Below are 23,930 nucleotides of genomic sequence, written 5' to 3'. Positions count from 1 at the left end.
AGTGCTTTTGCATAATTTTAAAAAAATATTTTATTTTGAGTGGATTAGCAATGGGATTAATAATAATCATTTTTGAATATATGCTAATTACAGATCTCAAAAACCCTAATTCCTTCTTGGACCTTTCTTGCTAATAGTGCTTCTTTTCATCAAATCTATTCATAAACCTTAGTTTCCTTCTGTATTTGCCTAGTTCTGGGGAATCTTGGCAATTTTGGAGGCTATTGAAGTTTACTGTGCACATTTTAGTGTAGTTCTTATCAAGAATTGGTGCAAATTGAAGATTTTATATAGATTTCAGAAACCTTTCATTCTTTATTACTTCTTCACTATTTTTGCAAGAAATCCATGTTGTGAAGACAACTAACCAAGAAAGATTGCAGAGGGCAAAATACTTGGATTGCAAGAAAAATATAATAAGATTAGACTAGTTTGGATTTAATCAAAGTGATTAAGAACAAATCTTGTAAAATTTTATTGATCTAAGGTATTAGCATGGTTTTCTTGTAAATATTGACAAAGATTGCATCAGAGTCTTGCTTCAATTTAATGGTTTCTTGCAAATCTTAAACATTCTTGTGCTAATCTTGATGAGATTAGACTATAATCATCACATACAAGGTACAACATGCAAAGTATGGCTCACATGTGGCTTAGCAATAGGTTTACATTTTACTAAGCTTCATTAATAGTTGGAACAAGATTGCAAGGCCTTGAATGGGAAGCTATCAAGGCTAACATCAAATATCTCACTAGGAATTGAACCCAAACCACTAGCAAGCTAGTGTGCGCCTTACAATACTAGACACAATGGCTGTTGAGGAAAGAGAGCCATCATTGGTTGACTTGCAATCCACAAGGGTGTGCAACAAGCTTAGGAGTAAGGGGATTAGTCCTCTACACTTACAAATCAAGAAAGCAATGTCCTAGCTAATAAAGAACACCAAGGCTACAAGGGATTTCAAGATTTCTTTTTGCATACACAATATTGCATATCAAGGTAGTTTTCATTGGCATCATCAATGGAATGGATGTCCAAGAGTGGGATCCATCTTGAGACAAGTACTTGGAAGTAAAGTACGATGCTACAATTATTCTCAAGGCTAACCCAGCCTTGAAGTAAGCTCTCCAAGATGAAGTGGGGTTGCCAGTAAACCACGATGTTCCAATGATTGATTTTATCGGAAGACTAGAAGAACAGAAAGGTTGAGACATTCTTGTTGAATCAGTTACAGATATTCTCAAACACGACACGTGTAGTCGATTGTCTTGGGACACAGGTAAGAAGAAACTAGAGAAACAGTTAGAGGAAGTAGAAATAAAATTCCCCAAAAGAGCCAGAGGAGTTCTGAAGTTCAATGTGCCTCTAGCACACATGATAAAAGCAGGTATAGAATTTATGCTAATTCCCAACACTTTAAGAAAAGGGGAGGAGGGAGCCTCATCACCTTGCACAATTACAAGGTTGAGCGTAAGGTTGGCAGCGAATCCAAGTTCATGCCACCATCAACAATCGTTGCTGCATTTCCTGATAAATCATCAATAGGGAGGTATGCATAATTGTCTTGAAGACACAGAACTGGCTATCATCAACTCTTTATGTCATTGCATGCCGTCTTGCTCTCTAAAGCGCCAAGCGCAACGCAGCGTCCATGGGATGCAAGTAGCGCAAAGTTGGTAGAAGCGCATTGCTTATTGGATGCAAGCAGAGTGGAGAGTTGGTAGTGTGTCAGGACAGCTGATTTCGGTGTATAGTGCCTAGCCATCCTTGAGCTTTAAAGTTTTTTTTAAAGTCGTTTCACACTTCCTTTCCCATTATTTGGCCATCCATACTTGTCCACTCAAATCTTGCCCAAATTTCCTCACTCATCACCTTTCACATCCACTTGGTCCCCTGCCCATTAACTCTTATCCACTCACATTCCTTATTATCCACACCGTGGGGTTGTTTACATAGGGATGATTTGATTGAGTGTTTAGGCTTGTTCACATGGTGTGAGGGGTAGGACGGTAATGCATTATTTTGGGCTACTCACATGTTATGCTTTAAGGTGTTCACACATTATGTGTGGATCATTAGAGTTGTTTACATGCCTTGAGCATTTGTGAGGGATAGTTTACACATTCGGTGTTCTTTCATGTGTGAGTACTCTTTGGTGGATCTTTTCACATTTTGCTCACATGTTTGGAGTGCGTATATTTTGTGGGGATTATTCACACATGACCATTTTAGTTGGCATCGTTTAATGCGCATTAGCACTTTATTTGGGGATTGTTCCCACATTTAGTGTTTTATGAGCATGTTTTCATAGTTTTGAGTTTTATGGAGTGTTCACACATTTGGGGGTACCTTGTGGAGATTGTTCGCACAGTTTTGGGCTTTTCCTACTATTTTTACCCCTCATTTGTTGATTGACACTCTACACCTTATCATCCATCTCACATCCTAATCTTAGGAGAGATGCTCATGCATTATCTTCATGGCTCTACGCTCGTTATCATGAGCTTACCATTTCATGTCACAGATCGTATTTCTTTTGCTACATTCACACATACTTGTGGCACTTCGAGGTTTAGGCCTTTAGATCCTCATTCATCAACTTCATGTTATGATGAGACAGCCTACTCATGTCATAGGTGGTTTTTCAAGCTCAAGAGATTAACACCTAGCCACTCGAGACATTTGTTTGATGAGGTGGATGTTTGTGCTAGATAGTCCAGATGGTCCCCACATAGGGGTTTCATTGTGACATTGCTTGACTACCTTCACACGGATGGTTCCGAATCGGTACTGTTCGCATGGAATGATTCTTTCTTAGGCACTTTACATGAGTGTCCTACACTCTTAAGCCATTATGATTATAACCCTAAGGACATGGACTACACCAACACAAATTCAGATGATGATGATGATGATGTATCATACTCACAATCCTTTAATGATATAAGGCTCATACACATACACATGATGATGTACCGCACACACTTATGATGATATTGGTACACGTGCACTTGATGATACACATGCACAATGCACATGATCCTAGTGGTACACATGCATATGATCATAGTGATACTCATGCACATGATGCTATTGCCACATGTACATAATGATGATAGTGATGTGTGTGAGTTGGATCATGTGGGCATGATCTCGAGGGCAGAGATGGCAGCAGCGAGAACACGAAGCACACCGAGCATTGATACTTCTATGCCTACCTTCCTTCCTACTACGGATCATGTGGATACATTAGTTAATCGTGGGAGAATGTTTTAGGATAGTGTACATTCGACTAGTGATACATCTAGTATAGCACACAAGTTTAGTGATACTTCACATATGGGTTCTTGGAATACTTATGGGCATAGGCATGAGTTCCTTATGCTAGATAGAATAGGCTATTCTTCTAGGGCATTCGCATGTGGAGATGTTCAAGATACCAGTAGTCTTAGCCTTCATAGTGTGCCTGGCAGTATTCATTTGTGTATAGTCTATGTATTTGAGAAGCCAGATATAGTGAATGAGGGTAGTGTTGATTTTATTGAGGTGAGATCTCATAGGAGTTACATGATTATTCATACAGATCTAGAGAGTTTTGCATTTGACTTAGATATTTTCTTATATCCATTATTGATGAAGATTGACCCTACCTCTGAATATTACTTCAGTGTGACCACAGAGATTCCATGGTTATGGATTTTATGGATGATGATATCATTTATCTCTCATGTGTGGATATGTTGTCAACCCTCAGTGATGATGACAATTATGATGATCTTGTTGATCGTACTCTTATCTTGGAGGATCATACACATATAGAGGGATTTGCACATGAGGATGTGATACATAGTTCATGCAATGCTACATGCTACATATAGAGGATCCTGCCTCATATGTTTTGAGTTGTGCTACATCAGGCAACGGTGTTAATTCTTATCTGAATTTGCATGATATTGACTACGACCTATGTGCGTTTAGTTCCTATGATAGTCGACATCATCTTATGTTTTGTGAAGCCGCGACATTTACTTTTGTGTGCATCATCTGCCATTTGCAGTGTTTGGTTTTTTATTATGTGGCTCGGCATTCACATGCACCTATGGCACATCCTAGTCTTGGCATGCACGATTGTTCTTTTGTACCAGGACATTTCGACATTCTGGCCACACGAGTTTTGAGTTCACTGTGTGGATGTCTTCAGTGCCAGACTCACATTACGATTGTGAGGATGGGCTAGTTGTTGGTCTTCCCTTCGACATAGGAGGATTTGAGGCTAGCCTCATCGTCGACATTGGTCTTCCATATTTACCCTTTGATCCACATGGGTGGAGGGCCATGGTCCAAATTTCCATTCGATCCAGACGATTGCATGATTAGCTTCATCATCAAGGAGAGTTTGTTATCATTTCCATTTGACCCTGGGCCACACGACTCCTTAGCTTCGCTTTCGACTTAGAGGATGTATTGTTAGCTTCACCATCGGCTTTGCACTACATTCCTTTCCATTTGATCCAGGAGGGGTCATATGCTTTCATGTCGACACTGACATTTAGTTTTGAATGTGATTTTTAACTTTTTGTATATAGTCTTTGTATGTGTCTTTTGTGCACGACCACCCTTGCTACTCATTGTAGCTAAGCGCAACACGTGAATGTGTAGGGGACATGCTCTAGCTTGCATCAAAAAAAAAGTTATCTCAAAAGAGTGAGAGAAAGAGGTAAGTAAAGAGTAAATAGATAGAGCAATCTTTTTCTAATTTCACATATTTTTTTGTTTTTTATAATATTATAAATCTACTTTATTTACTGTATCATATTAAAACTTTTGAATATAACACTATATAGTGAAGTTGGAAAACAGAAAAGAAGTTAAGAGTTGGGACTAAAAAGTTATTGGTTTAGGCTTAACTAATCAATCATATTTGCAAAAGTTATATTTTGGTATCACCAAGGTTGCACAATTTGACGTTGTACAACAAATAATAAAAAATTCACGCTAAGTTTTTCAATTTCTTTAAATTTGTTTCATATTCCTATTTACCTCCATCCAAAAATGTGAAATATAAACTAAAGCTAGTGCTAAGAGAAACTCCAATTAACAAAAGTCACCTTACTAGCTGAGCACGATTAAAAAGAACAAGGTAGTGAAGGTGATTGCTTAAGTCGGTGCTTATCTTAGCCTTGCTGAAGCATGTGTCATGTCTTATCATAGATTCACAATTTGCAACTTCTCTATTCGTTGTGCAGCTAGTTCGTCCGTCGCATCCTGACTACACTGCCGCACTGGAATGCTTCTTTGCCAATGGGGTGAAGGGAGAGCTCTCTACGCCTAGATGGAGACAAAAAGAGGTGGTTTTCGAATGGTTCTCTCTCACAATAGGCAGACAATGAAGAGGGAGCTAATGCAAGAAGGTAACCTACAATGAAACCTATCTAGCATGCATCCATCAAAAGCAAGCAAGATCCAATGGCAACTATTGCTTATTGTCGAAAATAACTTATATACAAGTTACTAGATTTTATACTAGGTCCGCCAAACTTAAAAATGGTTCGACCTCTTACTACTCTTAAGTAAGCATGTACACTAAATCCTTCAACTTTTCTTATTTGACAATAAGTCAAGGTAAGGCCACTTTATATGTTCCAACGCTAACTTATAAAAGATGCTTTCCGATAACATGACAAAGCGTCTTACAATAGGTTGGGCAAGTGGAACCTGTTAACCCATAGAGTGGTTTTAACAACGGCCAAAGAGTGCCGATAAGAAATTTATCCGCTATTGCTGTTCACAATTCATCTCCAATACTTCTTAAAAAGTTGAAAATTATGGTCATTGTGAGTGTTTGGTAATGCCATTTGGATCAACGAATACTATCTAAATTCATCATAATAACGAATGATGTGTTAACCCTTTCATGGAAAGGTTCATAATTAATATAATTAATAATATCCTTGTTTATAGCAAGACTATTAAATCATAATCACATTTATTTTCTGGTTTTGGTTTATTAATAGAGAACACATTGATTGCATACAATCATAAGGCTTTTTTGCATCACAAAAAGATTGATCATTTATGTCATGATCTCTCCGACATAAGTGAAAATGGATCAAAAAAAAAAAAGCAAAAGTGATTGTGGCATAGCCTATCACTTACACGTATTTCCTAGTACAATTAAGATGTTAATTGAAAAAATCCTTGAATTATTGTACCTTCAATAAATTTGTTGCAAAATAGCTACTAGACAAACAGACAACAAGAGAGCTTTGAAAGATTAAAGCAAGTAGTAGCCACTAGTCTAGTGTGTGAACAGTAGGCCTAGCATTGAAACAAGAGATACTTCGTTACCTTTCATGGTAGAAAAGGTGGTTATTTCAAGAGGGTAGACAACCTACCTTTCAAAGCAAGAAGCTCATTAGTTCTCAACAAAAATGGCCAACTCGTAAGTTTGGGAGACATTGCAAAAGATACTCGATGGTGCTCAAGATCATATACATTCATCAACAAGGGATATAGTTGCATACTTGGAGGCAAAAATCTTCTTGCTTGCTCCATTGTAGTAGTGGAAATTGTGTAAATTTGTTGCTGAGAAAATCTTGCTTATCCCTTCAAAATCTTGAAAACTTTGCACTAGAAAGTGTAAAGGTTTTTCAAAGATATGGATATTTTTAAAATGTGTCAAAGATGTGACATTCAAGTTGGAACAACCAAAACACTCGCATGTTCATGTTAGTTAACTGAAGTAGCAATGAAGGTGAGCTTAATTGATGGTATTATTCCTTTGTGAGAGCATGCATAAGTTATTCATAAACCATGGAAGATCTTAAAACAAAGAAAGAGGCAAATGAGAAATCAAACTCTTTTACAGTTTCTATTTGTCTTAAAAGGGCATCTTTTGCATGATGCAACTCCGGAAGCGGAGACACAGTTCACACAGTATTATACAAGATGAAACATGTATGATGGCTAGCTCAAAACAATAGAAATCGGACCGGTTAATGATCCTCCACATTATTCCCAAATTGTTCACCCTTACAATGCATGCACTATCGTCCTCCCTGTGCATGTATGACATCCTCCAAAACACTTCATCATATACCTTGATGAATCCAAGAACATGCCCAAATCCACCTTTTCAGAACGTGCATGTTATATACTCATGGTAGTCAACCCACAAGACTATATAACTATCAACTCCATTATGCATAGTATGGACTAGATACTACGACATCCCCACTAATGTCATCAGTGCCCAATAGTGGGTGTAGAACTCTGTATCAAGATATGCTCTCACACACGCACTCCACACACTCACACATATAAGAGCATATATTCACACAAAGGCCTTCATACTGAGTTTCTGTCAAACCTCCGGAGATGCAGGGCAGACTCAACCATAATGAAGCCTAGCACTAAGGGAAGTAGCAAATAGAAAGAATTAGTACAACAAATAAGTAGTTGATAAGGCAAATGCATCGCTAAAGATAGAAAGAATAAACACAATATCAACTGGCCGTAACTCGGATGAAAAATTCACAATGTGAAATCTGCATGTCCGCTAATACGGCTGAATTATATACCTAGATGAATCCAAGAACATGCCCAAATTCACCTTTTCGGAACGTGCATGTTATATACTCATGGTAGTCAATCCACAAGACTATGTAACTATCAACTCCATTATGTATAGTATAGACTAGATAATATGACATCCCCACTAACTTCATCAGTGCCGGGTGTAGAACTTTGTATGAAGATATGCTCTCACACACGCACTCCACACACTCACACACATAAGAGCATATATTCACACAAAGGCCTTCATACTGAGTTTCTACGAAACCTCCGGAGATGCAGGGCAGACTCTGCCATAATGAAGCCTAGCACTAAGGGAAGTAGCAAATAGAAAGAATTAGTACAACAAATAAGTAGTTGATAGGGCATTTGCACCGCTAAAGATAGAAAGAATAAACACAATATCAACTGGCCCCATACCCCATGTTTTGCTATGGAGTCTGGACTGTCTCTATATGCTTTCATAGAACATTTTATTATCATGTCTCATGCAAAGGATTTCACTTTTCAATGCCTTTCTTATCTGAGAATTCTATGGAAAGAAGTTACATTTTTGTAATAAATTATCAATATGCCATGAGAGGTAAAGCACGAGTACAAACCGAGAGAGTAACAAGATAGAATACTGAAGCAAAAATTGGGTCCTGTAACATGTGTTTGAGTTCAGCTCACATATTCAGATACGGGCTCAGCATCAACTGTGGTAGTACCCGATACTCGAAGCAACACTTCCGGCACCCCTGACCCATCCCTCACCACCTACAAAAAGGATCACTGATATTACTATCACTTCGAAAAATGCCCAAACCTTAAGAAGATTTCATCATCAAAATAGCATATCAACAATTGTCTCAAAGGAGCATACCCCTTCCTCATTGCTCTTAAACAATACTTATTTCAACAAAATAACGAAGACAGAAGGCGCTTAGCGCTTACCAAAATTTCATCATCAAGATAGGAGATCAACAATGGCCTTTCAAAGGTTCCAGCTGTAATGCAAAAAATACGAGAAGTAGGATGGCCAGTCAGCTACCGACACATAATTGAGCCAGAAATACAAGCAGACCAAAAAATGCAACTTGAAGTTGAGCTGGAAGCATGATAATACGAGACGATTAGAATCATCAGCCTTCTCATTGAGCGAAGTTGACCTTTAAAGGCAGTGTATCAATGTAAGATTGGCTTTATCATGCATAGACTCCCATGCATTCTCCCAATGTCAAGCTGCTGCAAATGTGCCCTCAACCTTGTAAAATTGAATCCCCCTTCCCAAATGGGCAATATAGGAGAAGAAAGGATAGCCACGTCACTCTAGGGAGGCCATGGAATCTCTTCAATGCCACTCGCCCCGATTCCACAGGGGCCGAGCTAGGGGCAGTTCTCCCAAAGCCAAAGGTAACAGGATGGATCATATGTAACATGCAACCGGCTAGATCGTGTAACACAACAAGAGCTTCTTTATAGCTTTATGAAGTGAGCATGAAACAATCCACTTTAATCTTTTATACATAGGAGGTAGATCTAGAGAGAGAGAGAGAGAGAACACACCCTTATGCACACCCAGATCTGCTGAGGCAGATGCACTACTGAAGGCTGACTGCTGAAGCAAACTTCCGGATTACCTATGGACTGAAGCACTAGGTGCTTGGCTGAGTTTTATGCATGCAAAATACCAAGGTCTTCAAGCATACATATCTGCACTGTTTTCTATGAAAGAAGAATGATTTATGAGATAGATTTATGCAATGGAGAAGGGGCTGCTTATATATGCAACTAGGCTGCTGGTCGGTGGAGGAAGGCTGCTGTCAGCCTGTTATAAAAGCCCACACTTGCTGATGTTAAGCATTAAATGCTGCTGATGTGTCCTAGCTAACAACTAATGCTGGCCAACTGGCATTTGTTACTGGCCAACTGCTGCAAATGCTGAAAAAAACCTGTGATGAGTCCTCCATGATGGCCGACAATGATCAGCAGGCATGTGTCCTGCCCCATGGGTGGCCCATGCATCCAAGCCATGAAATAAAATGCTCTAACATTCTTTGTTTTATGCACCTAAAGGACTGACTTTACCATGCCTAGCCTCAGATGGCCTAAATGATTGCTCTCCAAGTGGGTAAAGGAACTAACCCTGACATCTAAGGCTTGGGGAAGTAGCTCGTGCCTAACATGTCCCGGACTCGGGCTCACAATGGGGTCATAGCGTATAACAAATATTCCTAAAAAGGTACTAAATATATGTATAAATATAGCATTGTTGATCAGCCAGTGTGTCACATTGCACCTCATTGCATGGTGCATGTTACATTCCCTCCTCCTTAGCTTGGCGGTAGTTGCATGGCCTTCAAGTAGTCCACCAATAACTGGGGATACTCCTGGATAAAATCCTCGTCCAGCCAAATAGCTTCGTGAGTGCCTCGGTCCTTGAACTTTGTATAGAACTATTTGATCCCTTAACCAGAACCATGCTTCCACTTATGGAGGAGAATCTGCTCAAGCTCGATGACTTCTGATTCGTCGACCACTTCAAGCTGCTGCTCATTCAGAACCTCTTGTAAGGATGGTCCAACATACGGCTTTAACCATGAGACGTGGAAGACATCATGCATAGTCCAATTGTTTGCCAATTTGAACTTCATAGACACATCACTAAGCTTCTTTACAATAGGAAACAAGCCGACATTTTGGAAAGAGAGTCTGGGACAATGCTTGCCCACTTGCTTTAACCGTTGCTTCATGATGCGGAGAAATAGATCTTTGAGAATGACTCTGTAGTCTTGTTGGCCTCCAATGATAGCGATACTATCCTTGCAAGAAGTGACGAGAAACAGCAACCAAATGTGGCCTCATATGGAGTCTTGGCAATGCTAGATGAATGAGTATCGTTGAGGATTCCCTCTACCAACGGAAGATACTATTCCCACTTTGGCTGCTTGTCATGGCAGTATGCTTTGAGAATGTCAAAGGCCATCTATCTGTGGCAAGAAGGACCTGGTTCGCCACCACCACTCGGCCGACTAAGGAGAGCCTCTATAAGCGCCCCGTACAACGAGGTATGCTTAAAAACCACCACTCGGCCGACTAAGGAGAGCCTCTATAAGCGCCCCGTACAACGAGGTATGCTTAAAAATTAATATTCCCACACTTAAAATAGATGAATAACAAAACGACCTTCAAATAACTCAATGCTGAAATTAATTACAACACATGTGCATAAGATAGCAATACATATTGGAAGTAAGGTTGAGAGACATATGTTGGAGCCAGATTGAGAGTTGAAGATAGGTAGTTACAATCAACTAGAGAGTGAAGAAGAAGCAATCTTCACTCTCACAAACCATGCAAAAGTCTATGCTAATGAACATACAAAAACAAGCAAGTATGCAAATGCATTTTCTTACAATACATAGATAGTGAGAAGCCCGAATGGGAGAGAGAGTAATCAGGCTTCTTGTTGATGTAGAGCTGTACAATGGCTACAACTTTGTACTTGATCCAAAGATGAAGGGAAAAGAGCTGAAATTGGAGTAATAAGAGAGCTGAAACCTCATTTACAGACTTACTGCAATAATGGATAAGCAATAATGGATAGTATGGGAAAAGATGGAAGATGGAGTAGTTACATAATGTGGAAGCGTTGATGGAGAGGTAGGGGTTGTCCCCAAGTGGTGTGGACTGCTTTAGGGTGAGTAGGGACCAATTTACAACAAGGGAGTTGTGTAGAATGAGAGAAAAAGGGTTGTATTTATAGGAAAAGAGAGCTTCAAGGCTTAAGAGGGAAAGTAAGGCTGAAAAAAACAAGTGTCCAGCCACATGTTAGCAGGTGGGACAAGTGGACGGACACTTGGAAACTCAAGTAACAAGTGTTGGGACACTTGTCCATTCTTCTAGAATACTTGGAGCTCAAGTGACAAGTGTTGGGACACTTGTCCATTCTTCTAGAACTTTCTGTGGTGAGATGTCAACTGCCAAAAAATAGAAACCTCCAAATTTAGCAAGCACAGTTAGAATGCAAAAATTACTAAATATAATAATTCCTAAATTTTAAAAAATCTCTATTTTTTAGGGTTAGCCTTCTTAGGGCAAACCGAGGTCCCTATTTTTTAGGGCCCGGTCCTAGATTTTAGGGACCCCCCAATATGGGAGTCAAATGAAAGCTCTTTCTATCCACATTCACAAAACAGTAATGGTTTTTCAATCTAATGCATCTAACTCATGTAAATAAAAATCAAGCAATCACTCTAACATAGACTTCAATTGGTCATGCCATCTTATTGATTGTAACTGTCTGTTTTGGCAGATCTAGCCCACACTCCCGTGCATCAATCATTTCTGTGTGCAAGCTTGATCCTAGTATGCTTGAGTTCCGGCCATAGGCGCCCAATCAGGTCATATAGATGGAAGTGTGCACTATCCATGTTCTAGCCCACTACGTGGACCCACCATGACCTATGGTCACTCACCAGTAGCCATCTCCTATGCACGAATCTATCCAAATGAATGGATCTTGCTTATCTAAATTCAAAGGAAAACATGAGAAACATAGAAGAAAGTATAATCATTACAAAGGATACAAAGAATTCTTTCTTTCATTTTGCGTTGAGTCATGACAATTCTCTGACTTTCATTCAATTGTCCCTAGCTGAAAAGCTTCTTCGTATGGTTGAAGAATCCTTGGATAAGATTGCATGAACTTTTCATCTACCCATTTTGCATCCGTTGAGTGTATATCTTTGAATTTAAGCAAAAACTTCGGAGTCACAAGGCCACTTCTGGTGGTCTGGTCCTTGTGAAACAATATTTGTTCTAGTTCTAGCACCTGTTCACTTTCTTCCACCAAAGGTGGATCTTCAATGATGGGTTCTTTTGGTTCTGGTCCAACATAAGGCTTTGGTAAACTTACATGAAAAGCATTATGTATCTTTCAATGAGGTGGAAGATCAAGCCTATAAGATACTTCATTGATCTTATCAATAACTTTGAATGGCCCATAATATCTATTGGACAACTTTGGAAAAGATAAAGTTTGGTCGGTTCCTGCTCAGACGGCTTTTATCAAATTTCAACAAAATATAGTTTCCCTTCTCGAAGACCAAATGCCTTCGACGCTTGTTAGTTTGCTTCTTTTGTCGCTCCTGAACCGACCTGATTGTGGAGCGGACTTGATTCATTGTTGTTTTCAAATCTAAAGCAAACTCAACAGCACCAAAAATCTTATCTTTGGTGCGAACAATTGGTGGTGGAATCACTTTACTCTCCTGTATAACCTCATTTGGAGCTTTTCCTGTAGATGAATGCCCTGTATTGTTGTAAACAAACTCCAGCAAAGGAAGGTATTTCTCCCACTGGGTCTTATGTTCACTAACATAAGCTTTGAGTGTGAGATGCATGACCTCTATTTGCCCATCAGTTTGAGGATGGAAAGAAGAAAACTTCAAGGTAGTTTCCAAGTTTTCAAATAAAGCCTGGCAAAAAATGCTTGTCAACTTAGAATCTCTATCAGATATTATTTCAGAAGGCATCCCATGTAATCTAAAAATGTGTTGGATAAAAAGCCGTGCAACTTGTGCATACTTCAATGTTTTATGACAAGGAGTAAAGTGTGATTGCTTGCTGAATCTATCAATAATAACCCAAATCATGTCATGACCTTATGGAGTTCTTAGAATACCTGAGATGAAATCCATAGTGATCGATTCCCAAGGAGCATCTGGAACTAGTAAGGATTGCAACAAACCAGGAGTCTTTTGTCTGTCATACTTGGATTTTTGACAAACCAAGCATGACTCTATGGAGTCATGGGTGTCTCTTTGAAGTGTGGGCCAGTAGAAGAAACGCTCTAGTGCACTCAAAGTGGTTGCCCTTTCTCGATGACTTGCATATGGAGGCCGATGGCCTTCTCTCAACACTTTTTCTCGAAGAGGAAGAGTTATACAGAGGCGAGATAACCGTCTCTGATAAAGTAATCTGTATGAGACGCTCCTTGCTGTAAATTTGCCCAAACAGCTGCAAAATCAGCATCTTTCTCATATGTGTTCTGCATCTCCTAAAACTCTTCATGATGGGCCACTGTCATGGTTGAAATTTGAGGGACTCTAGAAAGTGCATCTGCCACTACATTATGCTTTCCAAGAGTATACATAATCTTTTCTCTACATCATTTAGCCGACGACTTTCAAAAGACGCAACATGGCCTTCTTGATTGAGAACTGCTCCAATGCAATCTCTGCAAGCATCTGTCTCCACCACAAATGGTTTTAGCGAATCAGGAATGATGAGTACGTGTCATGGCCCTGTGAAAATGGAACAGTACAAGTGTGGGCATGGTGGTTGCAGAGTCAGAATATTTTATGATTCACATGGGGGGTGCCCGGACAGAGTTTAAGATGTGTGGACATCCCTAGGTGTGAAGGGGGGGAACTAGAACATTAAACTTTAATGTTTATTAAAGTTTGCCCCTAGGCCTTAGTGGCCCCTAGGGACTTTTAAAGTTTGGGGCCCTAGGGATTATTATGGAGAGGGGGCAACTCCACTTTTGGAGTGTTTCTCTCTCCTCTCTCTCTCTCTCTCTCTTCCCTTTTGGGAGTCATGGAGCAAAAGTGGGCACACAAGCGTGGAAAAGCAGAGAAGGAGAAAGGCGACTGCTGAAGACTGCTTTGCTGCTGTTTTTCTGTGTGCTGTGTGCTGGAGAAGGCCGTACAACAGCCGTACAACTCTGTACGACTGCAGGTACTGTTGAGTACAGGTGGCGTTGAGCTGTGGAACAGAGGCAACCATAGCAAGCGACTGTGTACAGGTGGCTGCACGTTCAGGTACAGGCCGTACAGCCCTGTACGACAGCCGTACAGTGTACGGACAGGGCTGACACAAGCTGCCCTGAACAGAGCTGCTGCAGGCGGCGTTGGACAAGTGCTGGACAGAGCTGGCTGCGCTGATTCAGGCGAGCACAAGTGTGGACAGCAGGCTGCGTGTGCAAGTACAACTCCTGGCACGTATCCCGAGGTAGTACAGACGGGTACGGGGCTGTTTTTCAGATCTGTACTTTCAAAGACAGCATAGAGGTGAACACAAGGAGGAAAGTACAGGCAAGTACGTGCACATGTGTGAAGCAGCGTTGTGGAAACAAGTGCTTGCAAGTACAGTTTGGTACCGTTGCTTCCACCAGTGCTATTTCATGAGCTGAATTTGGTAAGCTCCGTTTCTGTTCATCTATCTCTCTTTCTACTGCTTGATGTCTGCTGCAGATATGAGTTATCTGGCCCCTTGTGAGAGGAGGGGTATGGCAGATTGACAAGGGTTGAGACAGAGTTTGGACAGCATATGTATGTATGAGCTGAGATGTTGTATCATGCACTTGAGTTATGCATGATGTATGCTCATGGCTGCCCTGCTTAGTGGTCTTGGCTGATCAGAGGGAGGCACAGTGTGTTATTGTGGAACACAGACCTGTGTGTATAGACCCTCTGTAAGAGGTATTGTGGGCCGTCAGATTGGACATACAGGTGTAATCTCTTGGCTGATTTTTGTTGTACTCAGCCATTCATATTTTTGGAATTGAATAAAGAAATACCGCAAGGGGCGCCAAGCTTTGGGGCCAACAGGTGTCGCTTTGTTTTCAGATTTGGGCACTCTAGCTCCAATCTGTTTCACATCTAGACTACAAGTGGACGGGTGACTGCTAGTCTACCGCACTCTGGTTTCTATCAGAGGCCGGTTTCAAGGTTCCGTCCCCGAGACCTATCATCAACTTTCTGAAGGGGGTGAGCTCGTGGTTGCTTTGAAGAAAGCCATCGCTGAAAATTCAGCAAACATGTCTGATACAGAGGATGAGTACTTCTATCATGAAGAAGAAGAGCAAGAGACTTCTCCTGAGAGAGATGTATGTGAGGATATTTTTGCAGGAGAACAGGCTGCAGATGTTGAACCTTATGAGGATGTAACACAGCCAGAAGATGTCCATGGTAAAGAGGATGATGATGCTCGGTTCAAAGATCGCTTGGCTAGTGTTATGGATACTTTTATGCAGCTCACACAGAGTGAGAGATTTGCTGAATTTATGAGATCTCGTACAGAGCCCCGCACAGAGCCCGAGAAAAAGAAGAAGAAGGTTCGTTCAAAGAATCTTCCACAAGGTCATAGTGGTGCCATCCCACAGGAACCATCTTTTGGCCAGTTTCCGAATATGCAGCATGCTTATGGTGCAAACTCTCAGAGTTCCTTCTATGGACAGCCACCTATTCCTCAGCAGAATATGCATCCATGTTATTTTGGTGGAGGTTCGGTGTTCCAATCCATGACTGGGGGTTACCCTCAGGGAGGCATGGGTATGTATGGGCCTTTTGGAGCCAATTTTCAGCCTGGCATGCAAGGCAATATGTATGGTGGTATGCAGTCCGGTATGCAAGGAAATATGTTTGGAGGCATGCAACCTGGGATGCAAGGCAATATGTTTGGTGGTATGCAGCCAGGTATGCATAATGGAATGTTTGGAAACATGGCTGGAATGTATGGTATGCCTAGTGTGGGAATGGAAAATGTTGACCCAATGATGGGTATGAATGTTGGGGGCAGCAATCTTACGAAACCACTTCCATATGATAATCTAACGCCTATGGGAAAGGCGAAGGATTACAAGGAAGAGGGAGCTGCAGTGAAGTTTGACACATTCAGTGGGGCCAAGGATAAACTTAAAGCACTTACCTTTTTACAGCAGTTTGATGCTGCTTTTTCTGGTGGGAATTACACAGAGTCCTCTAAGGTGAGGAAAGCTGCCACTTTTCTCAAGGGCAATGCTTTGCAGTGGTGGTCTACTCTTCTTTTGCAAGGCATAGCACCCACTATATGGGTCCAATTTAAACAGGTTTTCTCTTCTGTATGGCTCACATCTACATTTGAGGTGGATGTTATGACCGCATGGCACAAGCTGGATGCTTCAAAGTGTGATAGTTTGGAGGATTATAACAAGAAGTTTTGGGAAGCTTTACTCCCAGTGACTTCTTACCGTGCCGTGCCATTATCTGAGCAGGTAGAGAAGTATTGTTGTGGGCTGCCCAAGGAGGTACGAGATTATTGTATCAAGACAAGAGTAACGCACATGTCACAGATGATTGAAAATGCTATGACAGCTAATGCGTTACTCACAGGTGGTTCATCTCAGGTGGTTCATCTGGGTTTAAAGGCAGTAAGAAATTGAGCAAGAAAGCTGAAAAATTTGGGCATGCTTCTCATGATGCTAAAGGGTCTACTGAGACAAAGTATAAGAAGTTGCCAATGCCCAAGAGGACTTCTGAGGAAAGACAGGCTTTGAGAGATGCTCAAAAGTGTTTTTACTGTACTAAAGAGGGGCATATGTCATTCAATTGTCCCAAAAGAAAGTCCCAAAAGGACCCTGACAATAAAGGAGAGCCCAAGCCAAAGAAACCAAAGCCTTCTGCAGGCTTAGTTCCTGATCTTGTGGGGGAGCAGCTAGGTGGTGAAGCTACAGAGTTGTGCAGGGCATGGGGCAAAGTGAGAGATCAGAATGCTTTGATCTTCTTTGACACAGGTGCTAGAGCCAACTTCATTTCACCAGATTTGGCTGGCCGATTGGGGATTCGCGCAGAGGAGTTGGGGCCGTTACATGAGGCTAATATGGCTTGTCCAGGGTATGCAGAACCCGTTACTCCTATCATTGGGAAGCTTCGGCTTCATTTGCAGGGTTATGTGGACAGCGAAGAGTTCTTCATCATGCCTTTGGATGGCTGTGATGTTTTGTTGGGGATGCCATGGTGCCACAGGGTACATGCGGTGGTGGATACTTACAATAGGAAAATCACTCTAACTCATAGAGGGAAAGAGCATGTATTGGATGTAAAACTCAAAGGGGAATGTGTTCCTATTGTATCCGCTTCGGCGATTTCATCAGTAATGAAAAAGCATCTTTCCGCGTACTTGATTTATGTAAAGGATGCACAGGATGATGAGTCTAAGTCTAATTTGTCTATGTTAGATAAGGACAGGACTGATTTCTCAAGTGGGTTTCAAGATTGTTTTTCCGAGTCATTGCCAGGAGAATTACCTCCTGAGAGGCCAGAAGATCATGCCATAGATCTGATTCCTGGTAGTACTCCACCGAATAGACCGCCATACCGTGTTAGTGCAGCCCAACAGGAAGAGATTATGAGTCAGGTGCAGGAGCTTTTGAATAAAGGGTTGATACAACCTAGCTCATCACCCTTTTGCTCACCTGTACTCTTGGTGCAGAAGAAGGATGGTTCTTGGCGCATGTGTATTGATTACAGGGCGCTGAACAAGAATACCATCGAGAATCGATTCCCCATACCGAGGATCGATGACATCTTGGACCGCTTACAGGGCTCCACAGTTTTTAGTCGTATTGACTTGAAAAGCGGGTATCATCAGATACGCATTAGACCCGAGGATGTGCATAAGACAGCATTCCGAACCACGTTTGGGTTGTATGAGTTCTTGGTTACCTTTGGTTTGACAAATGCGCCTGCCACATTTAACAGAATGATGGACAGGATTTTCAGGCCTCATAGAGAGTTTGTGGGCACATTCTTTGATGATATGATTGTGCATTCACAAACTGAGGAAGAGCATAGAAGGCATTTGGCCATTGTGTTTGCAGAACTCAGAAACCATAGGTTGGTGGTTAATGGCAAGAAGAGTGAGTTCTTTTTGCAAGAGATACATTTCTTGGGGCATATTGTGTCTGGTCATGGAGTCCGTATGGATCCAGCAAAGGTGGAAGCAATACTTAATTGGCCAGCTTTGAGGACCGTGCATGATGTACGCAACTTTCTAGGATTGTGTTCCTATTACAGGCGATACATACGGCACTTTGCTGAAATTGCTTCGCCTCTTCATGCTTTGATGAAGAAGGCAACTCCGTTTAGATGGGCTGATCGGGAAATTACAGCATTCAAAAAGCTCAAAGAAAAGCTTACTTCGGACCCAGTATTGGTGTTACCGGACCTCCGAAAGGCTTTTGTTGTCCAGTGTGATGTATGTGGAAGTAGCATTGGTGCAGTTCTCATGCAAGAGGGACATGTGATAGCCTATGAGAGTAGAGTTTTGCAAGATGCTGAGAAGCATTTACAGGTGTATGAGAAAGAGATGTTGGCTGTAATTCACGCTCTTTCTACTTGGAAACACTACTTGCTTGGGGCTGATTTCACTGTACACACAGATCATCAAACCTTGCGTTATTTCCTCACGCAGACTAAGCTTTCAGAGAAGCATATGCGTTGGGTAAACTTTTTGTCAATGTTTCACTTCCAGATTGTGCATGTGGAAGGCAAAAAGAATGTAGTGGCAGATGCTTTGTCACGCAAGCCACAGGTCTCTGCAGTTTCACTTGCTTATCATCATGAGCTTGATGAAATGAAAGAGCAGTATGCCCATGATGAGGACTTTGAAAGGTTGTATGATCAGATGTCTGAGGGTCAGCGGCATGAGCATTATACTCTCAGAGATGGGTTTTTATTGATGCATGGCAGACTGTGTGTTACCAGGCCATTGCGACTCAAGGTTATGATTGAAAGTCATGCTCCACCGTATGCAGGTCATAGAGGTATTGACGCCACGGTAAAAGCAGTGGAGACTTTCTTTTATTGGCCAACCTTGAGAAGAGATGTTGATGCCTTTGTGAGGCAATGCATCGTATGTCAGAAGGTAAAGTTTGACCGTCAGAAGACACCAGGGTTATTACAGCCTTTACCTATTCCAGATAGACCTTGGGAGAGCATTGCCATGGATTTTGATCTTCCACGGACACAAACAGGAAATGATGGCATCTGGACTATCATATGCAGGTTCAGTAAGCAGGCACATTTCATTCCCGTGCGGAAGACAATTAAAGTGGATCATATGGTGAAGTTGTTCATGGCAAACATCTTCAAGTATCATGGCTTGCCTACGTCTATCATTAGTGACCGTGATCCACGGATGACGAGTTTGTTCTGGAGAGGATTGTTTGACAACATGGGTACAACTCTCAAGTTTTCATCGTCATTTCATCCACAGACAGATGGTCAGTCAGAAGAGGCTAACTCTACAGTGTTGGATCTTCTTAAGTGTTATGTGTCAGAGCACAAGCAACAATGGGAAAAGTATCTTCCTTTGGTGGAGTTTGCATATAACAACACTGTACATAGCTCGACAGGCAAGGCGCCTTTTGAGATTGTGGAAGGAGGGAAGAAGGTACCACCCATTTTGCATACAAAGGATAAGATCTTTGAGGCTGATCAGTATGTGGAGAGTCTGGATGAAGCTTATCGGACGGTTAAGTTGGCACTCCAGAAAACTCAGCAGAAGCAAAAGAAAGCCGCAGACCGTCACAGACGTGATTTACAGTTTGCATTGGGTGATTGGGTTCTTTTGCGCTTTGAAAAGGCTAGACTCAAGAAGATGAAGGGTAAAGAGCGCTTATTCCCTAAGTTGAGCATGCGTTATTATGGGCCTTTTCAGGTTTTGGAAAAGATTGGTGAGGTAACCTATCGTTTGAAGTTACCAGATCACTGGAGGATTCACAATGCTTTTCACGTGAGTCTCCTTAGACCTTTCCGTGGGGATGTGCCTGAGGATGTATCAGATGAGGCTCAGCCGGAAGTTGAGGAACTTGATGAGGTTCTGATTCCAGAGTAGATACTGGCACATAAAGAAAGGAAGGTACGAGGTAAAGTTTCCCGTCGCTATCTTGTGAAGTTCAAGAACTATTCACCGATGGATGCGAAGTGGATGGAGGAAGGTGACTTAACAGATTCACCTCAGGTTTTGCAGCTTTATCTCGATGCCTTTGAGTTAGAGCCGACTCTTATTGTGGCTCATTCAGGTTCAGCAGAGCATGGGTCTGGAGCATTACCTGATGCTCAAGAGGGGGGTAGCACCTCCACTCCCTTGATACAGACAGGCTCAGATGACATCTAGAGGTCGCTTGGTGCAGTTTTTATCTCACCCGAAGGTACTGAGGCTGACAGTACATCTGTTTATGGGACTTCTATGATATATGTGTACTAGTCACATGAGATTTTTGTGGATATGTATGGTTCACAGTGGTATACAACTTGGACTATTACTATGCCATTGGTTTGCAGTGAATGTTGATACATGTGTATGGCTTAGAGAGATTGGGACGCTGATCTTGCCATATTGTATATTTCACTTTGGATATTTTGATGCATCACCAGAATGCAATCGAGGACGCTTGCCATTTTTCAAGAGGGGGGTATGTCATGGCCCTGTGAAAATGGAACAGTACAAGTGTGGGCATGGTGGTTGCAGAGTCAGAATATTTTATGATTCACATGGGGGGTGCCCGGACAGAGTTTAAGATGTGTGGACATCCCTAGGTGTGAAGGGGGGGAACTAGAACATTAAACTTTAATGTTTATTAAAGTTTGCCCCTAGGCCTTAGTGGCCCCTAGGGACTTTTAAAGTTTGGGGACCTAGGGATTATTATGGAGAGGGGGCAACTCCACTTTTGGAGTGTTTCTCTCTCCTCTCTCTCTCTCTCTCTCTTCCCTTTTGGGAGTCGTGGAGCAAAAGTGGGCACACAAGCGTGGAAAAGCAGAGAAGGAGAAAGGCGACTGCTGAAGACTGCTTTGCTGCTGTTTTTCTGTGTGCTGTGTGCTGGAGAAGGCCGTACAACAGCCGTACAACTCTGTACGACTGCAGGTACTGTTGAGTACAGGTGGCGTTGAGCTGTGGAACAGAGGCAACCATAGCAAGCGACTGTGTACAGGTGGCTGCACGTTCAGGTACAGGCCGTACAGCCCTGTACGACAGCCGTACAGTGTACGGACAGGGCTGACACAAGCTGCCCTGAACAGAGCTGCTGCAGGCGGCGTTGGACAAGTGCTGGACAGAACTGGCTGCGCTGATTCAGGCGAGCACAAGTGTGGACAGCAGGCTGCGTGTGCAAGTACAACTCCTGGCACGTATCCCGAGGCGGGGCTGTTTTTCAGATCTGTACTTTCAAAGACAGCATAGAGGTGAACACAAGGAGGAAGGTACAGGCAAGTACGTGCACATGTGTGAAGCAGGGTTGTGCAAACAAGTGCCTGCAAGTACAGTTTGGTACCGTTGCTTCCTCCAGTGCTGTTTCACGAGCTGAATTTGGTAAGCTCCGTTTCTATTCATCTATCTCTCTTTCTACTGCTTGATGTCTGCTGCAGATATGAGTTATCTGGCCCCTTGTGAGAGGAGGGGTATGGCAGATTGACGAGGGTTGAGACAGAGTTTGGACAGCATATGTATGTATGAGCTGAGATGTTGTATCATGCACTTGAGTTATGCCAGATGTATGCTCATGGCTGCCCTGCTTAGTGGTCTTGGCTGATCAGAGGGAGGCACAGTGTGTTATTGTGGAACACAGATCTGTGTGCATAGACCCTCTGTGCTAAGAGGTATTGTGGGCCGTCAGATTGGACATACAGGTGTAATCTCTTGGCTGATTTTTGTTGTACTCAGCCATTCATATTTTTGGAATTGAATAAAGAAATACCGCAAGGGGCGCCAAGCTTTGGGGCCAACAGGTGTCGCTTTGTTTTCAGATTTGGGCACTCTAGCTCCAATCTGTTTTGTTTTCACATCTAGACTACAAGTGGACGGGTGACTGCTAGTCTACCGCACTCTGGTTTCTATCAGAGGCCGGTTTCAGTACGGGTCCTGAAGTGAGAGCTGTTTTCAGCTTTGTGAAGGCTGTCTTCTCAGCTTCCATCCACCAAAAAGAGCTTTTTTTCTTTGTCAAGTCATGTAGGGGAGAAGCTATGTGTGCAAAATGCTTGATGAATTGGCGGTAGTATGAGCATAATCCAAGAAAAGATCGTACCTCATGCACATCTTGAAGATCTCGCCATCCTTGAATAATTCTAATCTTCTCAGGATCCATTTGAATGCCTTCAGAAACGATGACATGTCCAAGATAATTTATCTTATCCATAAAGACTCACTCTTTTTACCATTGATTAGAAGCTGGTGTTATTGAAGAAGTTGCAAAACCTCTTCCAAGTGTTGGTGATGTTCTTCATTCTTGCTGAACACAAGAATGTCATCAAAGAATGTACCGACATATTGGCGATGATCTCGGAAGATGCGTTCCATCATTCGGTTGAAGGTAGCCGGTGCATTGGTCAATCCAAAAGGAACGACCAAGAATTCATAAAGACCAAATGAAGTGCGAAAGGTGGTCTTATGGACATCTTGTGGTACCACCCTAATTTGATGATAGCCGCTCTTTAAGTCGATCCGATTCAAGATCTTGGAGTCTCCTAATCGATCCAAAATGTCATCAGTTCTTGGAATTGAAAAGCGATTCTTCACAGTGATCTTGTTGAGAGCTCGATAATCAATACACATTCTAAATGTGCCATCCTTCTTCTGAACAAGGAGAACTGGGGAGCAATAAGGAAAACTGCTCGATCATCAGGATGAACAGCTTGGTGCAGTTCCAATGGAGTATCCATATCTTCATTTCTTAGGCCAAGCTCTTTTGCTAATTGTCATGAGATGAAGTTCTCATTGGCTGCAAGGTCTATCAAGAAAAGTGCTTGCTTTCCTTGCATTTGCCCCCAAGCCTTCAATAGTTAGCGCATCTCTGGGGTGTGAGTTGTGTTTCCCACCACATCTCCTATCGCATTGATTGTGACTTGTGGTATGGAGTTGTTGGAGGGTTTGTTTTGTCCTTTGTTGGGACAGTGTTTGGAGATGTGACCTGGCTGTCCACACTTGAAGCACTTCCCTTCTTTCATGTAGCGTTGCTTTTCTTCTTCAAAGGTCTTCTTTGTTTGGGAATATACATATTGGAGCGGAATTGAGGGGGCATTGGAAGGTCCATAAGGCCTCATCTTCTTTTGAGTTGGTAGCTCCCTTTGATGCTGTTTTTCCCCTTCTTTAGTGGCTAAATTATCCTCCTTGTCAAAGGACCTCTTCTTTTCATTCTTTTGAAGCACCTTGTTGTTGCCATGCTCCATTTCCCATGTCTCTGCATGGTCTATGAGTTCTCTCAAATTGGAGCAGCGATAATGATTGAGAGCAGTACGAAGTCTTGAAGTGTAGGCCACCTTGGAACTTCCTCATCTTTTCGGAGTTCCTGATTTTCTTGAAGTGTTGAACCTTCAAGAGTAGCTCCCAAAATATCTTCGTATAATCATCAAGAGACTCGATCTTTCTTTGCCAAAACCGATCCCACTTCATCTTCACATCTTTTTTAAAATGAACTTTTGGGGTAGCATGGTTGCATTCCAACCCCGTCCACCAAGTCTAAGCTAAGTCGGTCAAATGAAGAGCTGCAAACTTAATCTTTTCTTTTTCTTTATAGTTATCACGACCATATAAAATTTGAAATTAACGAATA

General features: G+C 42.0%; 1 protein-coding gene across 1 annotated transcript in view; it reads right to left on the bottom strand.

Annotated features, from left to right (window-relative positions):
* Positions 1-7,917: 7,917 nt before the first annotated feature.
* LOC147625679 (putative plastid-lipid-associated protein 13, chloroplastic) overlaps positions 7,918-23,930 on the bottom strand; it is a 62,170-nt gene continuing 46,157 nt past the window's right edge. Inside the window, exons 6-7 of the mRNA XM_086817191.1 lie at positions 8,513-8,565; positions 7,918-8,335 (exon numbers count right to left, since the gene is read on the bottom strand). Of these exons, the coding sequence (XP_086673317.1) occupies positions 8,240-8,335; positions 8,513-8,565 (149 nt within the window). The 3' untranslated portion in view covers positions 7,918-8,239. The remainder of the gene's footprint in view (positions 8,336-8,512; positions 8,566-23,930) is intronic.

This window comes from Cibotium barometz, chromosome 23, assembly GCF_041138505.1.
Source record: "Cibotium barometz isolate CiBa-2024 chromosome 23, ASM4113850v1, whole genome shotgun sequence".
NCBI lineage: Eukaryota > Viridiplantae > Streptophyta > Polypodiopsida > Cyatheales > Cibotiaceae > Cibotium > Cibotium barometz.
This window is presented reverse-complemented; position numbering and strand designations above follow the sequence as displayed.